The 7,500-nt window shown below is 47.4% G+C and overlaps 1 protein-coding gene across 1 annotated transcript in view; it reads right to left on the minus strand.

Annotated features, from left to right (window-relative positions):
• LOC127658381 (sterol regulatory element-binding protein 2-like) overlaps positions 1-7,500 on the minus strand; it is a 15,298-nt gene that overhangs the window by 2,034 nt on the left and 5,764 nt on the right. The window contains 18 exon segments of the mRNA XM_052147656.1: positions 1-25; positions 129-291; positions 362-494; positions 563-672; positions 1,280-1,385; positions 1,471-1,642; positions 1,721-1,887; positions 2,004-2,075; positions 2,078-2,252; positions 2,327-2,502; positions 2,580-2,775; positions 4,269-4,420; positions 4,500-4,614; positions 4,716-4,991; positions 5,082-5,228; positions 5,312-5,463; positions 5,545-5,686; positions 6,842-7,050. The exon segment at positions 1-25 is cut by the window's left edge and continues 152 nt beyond it. Coding sequence (XP_052003616.1) covers positions 1-25; positions 129-291; positions 362-494; positions 563-672; positions 1,280-1,385; positions 1,471-1,642; positions 1,721-1,887; positions 2,004-2,075; positions 2,078-2,252; positions 2,327-2,502; positions 2,580-2,775; positions 4,269-4,420; positions 4,500-4,614; positions 4,716-4,991; positions 5,082-5,228; positions 5,312-5,463; positions 5,545-5,686; positions 6,842-7,050 — 2,688 coding nt within the window.

Raw genomic sequence — 7,500 nt, forward strand, 5'->3', positions numbered from 1 at the left:
GGTCACAGACCAGAAGCTCCACCCCCTGAGAGAACATGACAGATCAGCCAATCACACCTCAAAGATTCTAGAGTTAAACAGATCTCCAGTGTGTGTGTGTGTGTGTGTGTGTGTGTGTGTGTGTGTACCTTGTGTAGCCAGGTGTTGTGCGACTGACACACACTGATGTGTAGATGTGCGCTGGCTCTCTGACAGTGTGTGAGACAGTTCAACACTCCCTCTCCCTTCTGAGGACACACACTCATCTGAACCGCCTTACACAGCGCCAGGACGGCCTTCGGCAGCGGGTGACTGAAACACACAAGTGTGGTTAGAGTGTTGTAAAGATTAAGTAAACACACTTTGAGCGGCAAACACTCACTCCAGCGTGTGAAGAGCTCTGGGCATTCGCTCCACCTCCACCAGCAGTGATCTCACAGTCACATCATCACCCTGCAGCCAATGAACAGCGGCCTTCAGCACTGATGCCCACCAGCGACACACAGGATCCCTCACTGAACACAACATCATCATCAGCACATGCACACAGATCATAACACACTCAAGAGGAAGTGACACGGACCTGGTGTCGTGTTCTGATTGGCCAGCGCAGGGAAGGGGGCGGTCGTGGAGGCGGAGTCTTCAGTGCAGCTGTTCAACAACTGGAGAAACTCCAGAACACCCGTGAACTCCCTACAGACACAAACGACATGTGAGACACAATGCTACAGTGATCAGGGTGGTCCGATGTTCTGATTGGCTGTTAGTGCTTTGCTATGCAGTAGTGGAGGCGCTCAGATTGGTCGTTTGAGGTTAAATAGTAAGTGTGATCTGTTTAAGTAACAGCACACCTCTCTTTAACAGCACACGTGATTTGCGGTATTCATGATGTCTGGACCACTTACACAATCAATGTTTAATATTTAGTTTGAAGATTAGTTGTTTGATCAAACCACTAACACTATGATCAATAATAGTAACAGTGATGATTGAATGTGTGTGTTTGTATATACTATGTTAGTGTATTTAAGTGTGTGTGTGTTTTTGTGTGTATTTTTAAGTGTGTGTGTGTATGTGTGTGTGTGTATATTTACGTGTGTGTATATGAGTGTATGCAAGTTTGTATGTATGCGTGTGTGTGTGTGTGTGTATGTGTTTGTTTGTTTGTTTGTATGTATGCGCGCGTGTGTGTGTGTGTGTGTGTGTGTGTGTGTGTGTATATATATATAAAGTGTGTATGTGTTTGTATGTATGTGTGTGTGTGTGTGTGTGTGTGTGTGTGTGTGTGTGTTGTGTGTACCCAGTATCCTCAGTGTGTTTGCCGCTCTGTGGCTCTATCAGTGTGTGAACAGCTCTTTCTAGAAGTTTCTCACAGAAGCAGCGGTGCAGTTGTGCTATTGGATCCGCTGGGGACAGAAACAAACAAACACGTTTAACCGTCAGTTAAACACACAATTATTCAGATGAGGTCAGTGTTTGTTTCAGTGTTACCTTCATCTCTCGGACAGGTGAAAATCTGCTCACTGCTCTCTGACCTCACTGACCAATCACAGCTCAGGAAGAACTGACGGCCCAATGGTGTGAAGATCCAGCGCAGACAGTCTGGGAGGGGCTTATAGTCTGATTGACAGCTCAAACTCTCGGCACAGCTCAATAAATAACCCTGAGAGAGAGAGAGAGAGAGGAAGTGTTAGTGTGTGTATAGTGTGTGTAGTATATATTTAAGTGTGTGTGTACTGACGGGCAGACAGGTGAGATGTTTCCCCAGTGCTGATCTCAGACTGATGGCAGCCGTCACATAGATCTGAATCTGCTGACTGACTGAAATCTTTCCCTCGGCGCTCTCAGACAGATTCACTGCACTCAGAGACACACACACAGTCCAGAGGGGACTGCGCTCCAGTTTACCTGCACGCACGCACACGCACACGCACACGCACACACACACACACGATCAATGTCTTCATGTCGGTGTTTCCTGTCATTCATACTGATCAAAACAAACGTATGGAGTATCAGAACACCTGTGAGCTGCAGCTGGTTGAGTTTATGATACACCAATGCCGCATCCCGCGCACTCGTCTGTGACTCTTCCCCTCATGCTTCCCACCAAACAGACGCACCAGCCAGCCCAGAGGGGCGGGTTTACGCAGGCAGTATCGAATCAGATTCCAGGAGAGCGAGCAGATGATGTCGAGGGTGGTGGAGGGCAGAACTCTGGACAACATGGACAGACACATCTCCAGACTCGAGACCGCCGCCGCATAATCACCCTAATACACACACAGCATTAGGACATGATCACGTGATACAAGCGGTGTGTGTTTGTGTCTACACGTGTGTTTACCCTGTAGAGCTGCAGGTCGGCCTGTTTGCGGTGTCTCCAGAAACGCACTGATGTGGGCGAGTGGAGGGGCGTCACCGGCTCCCACAGGTACAGAACCCGGACACACCCCCAAACCACGCCCACTCTGCTCAGAACCCACACCAGAAACCACGGCAACACACACCACAGCCACGCCGCTGTCACACAGAGATGACATTACATTGAGAACAGGTCACATGACTGAAATCTCACAGATCAGAGGCGAGACACTCACCGAAGTTCTGCGTCTGGTCGGGCAGAGAGAAGAGCGAGCGTGAGGCTCCGTGAGTGGCGGACAGACTCGTCCTCTCCGAACCCAACAGAGACGGCAGAGGATTGAGAGACAGACAGAGGAACGTGAGCGCGCACAGCAGCAGACGAGAGCGATCCATCACGCCAACAGACGCCGGCGAGTCCGGTTCACTCTTCATCTGACACACAGAGATCACAGTTTAGATGCTCTACATCTACTAATATAATCATATAATCATATGCATAATCACATGCTTTAATTCACATGTTTTAAATATACTGTATATTTCACCAGATGAGGGTTTTTTGGAGACACAATGTATGTGCTGAAGGGGCACGTTTGCATATACTCACTTCAGTTTAGAACACTTGATTATCTCATTAAAATAACAGAATATGCATTAAAGTGAGGATAAAAATATAGACAATTGTGATTATATAGATGCAGCAAATCCCCACGATGTGTCGGATTGTATTTACTTCACCTCCAGAGGCTGCGGTCATACTCTAGAACACTCCAGCGCCGTAAATGAGGGAAAACACTATATCTGTGCACTAACGGTGATGATTTTTGCCAATAACAGAAAAGCAGAAGTGTGGTCAGTGTCAGTATGTGTGATTATGAGTGAGGGGTGTGGTTCAGAGTGTAAGTGGGTGTGGTTATCAGTGAGGGGTGTGGTTCAGAGTGTAAGTGGGTGTGGTTATCAGTGAGGGGTGTGGTCAGTGTCAGTATGTGTGATTATGAGTGAGGGGTGTGGTTCAGAGTGTAAGTGGGTGTGGTTATCAGTGAGGGGTGTGGTTCAGAGTGTAAGTGGGTGTGGTTATCAGTGAGGGGTGTGGTCAGTGTCAGTATGTGTGATTATGAGTGAGGGGTGTGGTTCAGAGTGTAAGTGGGTGTGGTTATCAGTGAGGGGTGTGGTTCAGAGTGTAAGTGGGTGTGGTTATCAGTGAGGGGTGTGGTTCAGAGTGTAAGTGGGTGTGGTTATCAGTGAGGGGTGTGGTTCAGAGTGTATGTAGGTGTTGTTATAGGTGAGGGGTGTGGTCAGTGTCAATAGGTGTGGTTATGAGTGAGGGGTGTGGTTATGTTAGAGGGGGTGTGTCAGAGTGTCAGTAGGCATTGTTATGAGTGAGAGGTTTGGTTCAGAGTGTAAGTGGGTGTGGTTATCAGTGAGGGGTGTGGTCAGTGTCAATAGGTGTGGTTATGAGTGAGGGGTGTGGTTCAGAGTGTAAGTGGGTGTGGTTATCAGTGAGGGGTGTGGTTCAGAGTGTAAGTGGGTGTGGTTATCAGTGAGAGGTTTGGTTCCGAGTGTAAGTGGGTGTGGTTATCAGTGAGGGGTATGGTCAGTGTCAATAGGTGTGGTTATGAGTGAGGCGTGTGGTTCAGAGTGTAGGAGGGTGTTGTTATGAGTAAGTGGGTGTGGTTATGTTAGAGGGCATTGTTATGAGTGAGGGGTGTGGTTCAGAGTGTAGGAGGGTGTTGTTATGAGTAAGTGGGTGTGGTTATGTTAGAGGGCATTGTTATGAGTGAGGTTTGGTTCAGGGTGTGGTCCATGAGGGAACAAAACAATTATCGCAGCTATTGGTGTTGAATCATCACTTGACCACTAGTTTCTCTTAGAAACATTTTCATGATACAAATGTAGTTGAAATATGACCAAATACTTATAATAACCTGCTCGTGCTCCGTCAGAGGACTTCCTGGTTCTGAGTCGATGCAGAAGGGCGAGAGTTGAGGAGGAGAAATGGAGCCCGAATCAGATGGAGGAGGAGAAATAAACGAGACCTCTGGCTTCAGATCCACATCATCAGAAATACACACCGACTCTGAGAGAGACAAACACATCAGTGATGTCACAGAGGGTTATCGTCAGTCTGACGGTGATGTTCAGGTCATGTGACTCACTGTTCTTGTGATTGGCCATCTTCAGCGTGAGGTTCTCCTGACGGAGTTTACGATTAACCTGCTGCAGGTACTTGATGTAGTCGATGGCTTTACGCAGAATGCCAGACTTGTGCATCTGTGTCCGACACAAACATTAAAACAGGAAATAAACAGAGTCAGTCACACTATTTCAACCTAAAAAGCTCTTAACTTCCCAGCATGCACGGTGACACTGACCTTGGCGTCGCTGCCCATGACGAGGTCGCGGAGCTCCAGAATTTTGTCATTGATGGACGAGCGATAGCGTTTCTCGATGACGTTGTGTGTCGTTCGTCTCTCGCCCTCTTTCACGACGACTCCTGTTCCCATGGTAACAGCCATGCCCTGATCCACAGACATCCTGGCCCCGCCCCCACTGTGGGTGGTGCCCAATGTCAGCTGATTAATTGGCAGTTTGTCTCCTCCTCCCATCATGACCGGAACAGTGGTGAGAATGTTGCTGCCCATCAACGTCTATGAGAGACAAAATGAATGGTGAATGAATGAACTACAATCCCATGAAGCATTGCGAATGAGTTAAAACGGTGTGAGTTTTTGAAGCACCTGCAGTGCGGTGGTCTGGATGGGTGTGGTCAGAGTGGTGATGCCGGTCGGGTTCTGTACGGTAGAGAGAACTTGAGTCCCGTCCGGCTTCAGTGTCGTCAGAACCAGAGAGTCCGTCTTCAAGATCTGAGGTTGATGCACCAACACCTGACAGCCAATCACAACACTGAATTACAAAACACAGCTTCATACTGCAATATACATGAAATATTATACACCGTTTCACTTACAGGCACTTGCTGTGACATTGTATGAACAGCAGCTGGCGCTGTCGAGAGAGTCTGTATCGTCTGCCCAGCTTGAGTCAACACACGCTGATGCTGGATCGTCATTGGCTGAACCTGCGATGATGTCATAATGCTCTGCATCTGTGGTTGGAGCACTGCGAGGCGGAGAGACACAAATGTTTATGAATGATGCTGTTGTGTTTATATATTTGTGTGTGTTTATGAGTGTTTCTCACCCTGGAAGCTCGTGTTGTGGTTCTGCTGGCAGATCATAGGGTTCTGGATGAATCGGGACTGCGCAGCAGTGGGAGTAATCATCACTGTCTGCGGCTGCGCCTGCGTCTGCACAGCCAGTGTCTGCACAGGAAACGTCTGCACCTGTGACGTGTTCAGAGAACTGCATGAGAACGTGATGAGACCCACACGGCTGCTTAACATCTCCTTTTGTGTTCCACAGAGGAGAGAAAATCATACGGGTTTGAAATGACATGAAGGTGAGTAAATGATGACAGAATCTTCATTTTGGATGAGCTATTCCTTTACAATCACTCAATATTAACCATGCTTCATTATGAGTGATGATGTGTGGTCAGTATCAGTGGGTGTGTTAATGAGTTAGTGGCGGGTTCATTGTAAATGAGCGTGGATATGAATGAGGGGTGTGTTTATGCGTTAGGGGGTGTGTTCAGAGTGTAAATGGGTGTGGATATGAGTAAGGGGGTGTGTTCAGAGTGTAAATGGGTGTGTTTTATGAGTAAGGGGGTGTGTTCAGAGTGTAAATGGGTGTGGATATGAGTAAGGGGGTGTGTTTATGAGTGAGGGGGTGTGTTCAGAGTGTAAATGGGTGTGTTTATCAGTGAGGGGGTGTGTTCAGAGTGTAAATGGGTGTGTTTATGAGTGAGGGGGTGTGTTCAGAATGTAAATGGGTGTGTTTATGAGTGATGGGGGTGTGTTCAGAGTGTAAATGGGTGTGTTTATGAGTGAGGGGGTGTGTTCAGAATGTAAATGGGTGTGTTTATGAGTGAGGGGGTGTGTTCAGAGTGTAAATGGGTGTGGATATGAGTAAGGGGGTGTGTTTATGAGTGAGGGGTATGTTCAGAGTGTAAATGGGTGTGTTTATGAGTGAGGGGGGTGTGTTCAGAGTGTAAATGGGTGTGGATATGAGTAAGGGGGTGTGTTTATGAGTGAGGGGTATGTTCAGAGTGTAAATGGGTGTGTTTATGAGTGAGGGGTATGTTCAGAGTGTAAATGGGTGTGTTTATCAGTGAGGGGGTGTGTTCAGAGTGTAAATGGGTGTGTTTATGAGTGAGGGGGTGTGTTCAGAATGTAAATGGGTGTGTTTATGAGTGAGGGGGGTGTGTTCAGAGTGTAAATGGGTGTGTTTATGAGTGAGGGGGTGTGTTCAGAATGTAAATGGGTGTGTTTATGAGTGAGGGGGGTGTGTTCAGAGTGTAAATGAGTTTGGATACGAGTGAGGGGTGTGGTCATAGAGTCGGGGTGTGGTTATGAGTGAGGGGGTGTGGTCAGTCCCACCTGTGTGATTGGCTGTGGTCTGGGCTGCAATAGTGGTGGCGTGCGGGTTTGCATCTGACTGCAGGTCTGTACAGGTGTGTGAGGGGGGGTCAGTATGGCAATGGGGGCCATCTGTTGAGGGGGCCGTACAGGGGCTACAGTTCCACCCCCAATCTGATCCTCAAACAGATCTGGGAAATCCACTTGATTACTGACGAACTGCAGCATCTCTGATAAACACACACAGAATATAAAAGTTACTGTTAGATTGTGAGAATCAGTATGAACAACTGATGCTTTGTGTTATCTAGCAGTCGTTGATAAAGTCTATGTAACTCTTTAGAAATAACAGTTACACTCATTCAACACATTAGACAATGAATGATGTTTAACAGTGTAAACACACACTAAAATAGTTCAGTCAGTAAATGAATGTTGTTCTTCCACACAGAGTATTACAGTGAAACTCTCACATGTCTGTGTCGACACTGCAGCACTGACTCAACACACACACACAAACTTTCCACTAACTTTAACACACACACACACACACACACACACAACACACACACACACACACACACACACACACACACACACACACACACACACACACACACACACACACACACACACACACACACACACACACACACACACACACACACGTCTGAGGAAAC

Source organism: Xyrauchen texanus, chromosome 2 (genome assembly GCF_025860055.1).
Source record: "Xyrauchen texanus isolate HMW12.3.18 chromosome 2, RBS_HiC_50CHRs, whole genome shotgun sequence".
NCBI classification, from domain to species: domain Eukaryota; kingdom Metazoa; phylum Chordata; class Actinopteri; order Cypriniformes; family Catostomidae; genus Xyrauchen; species Xyrauchen texanus.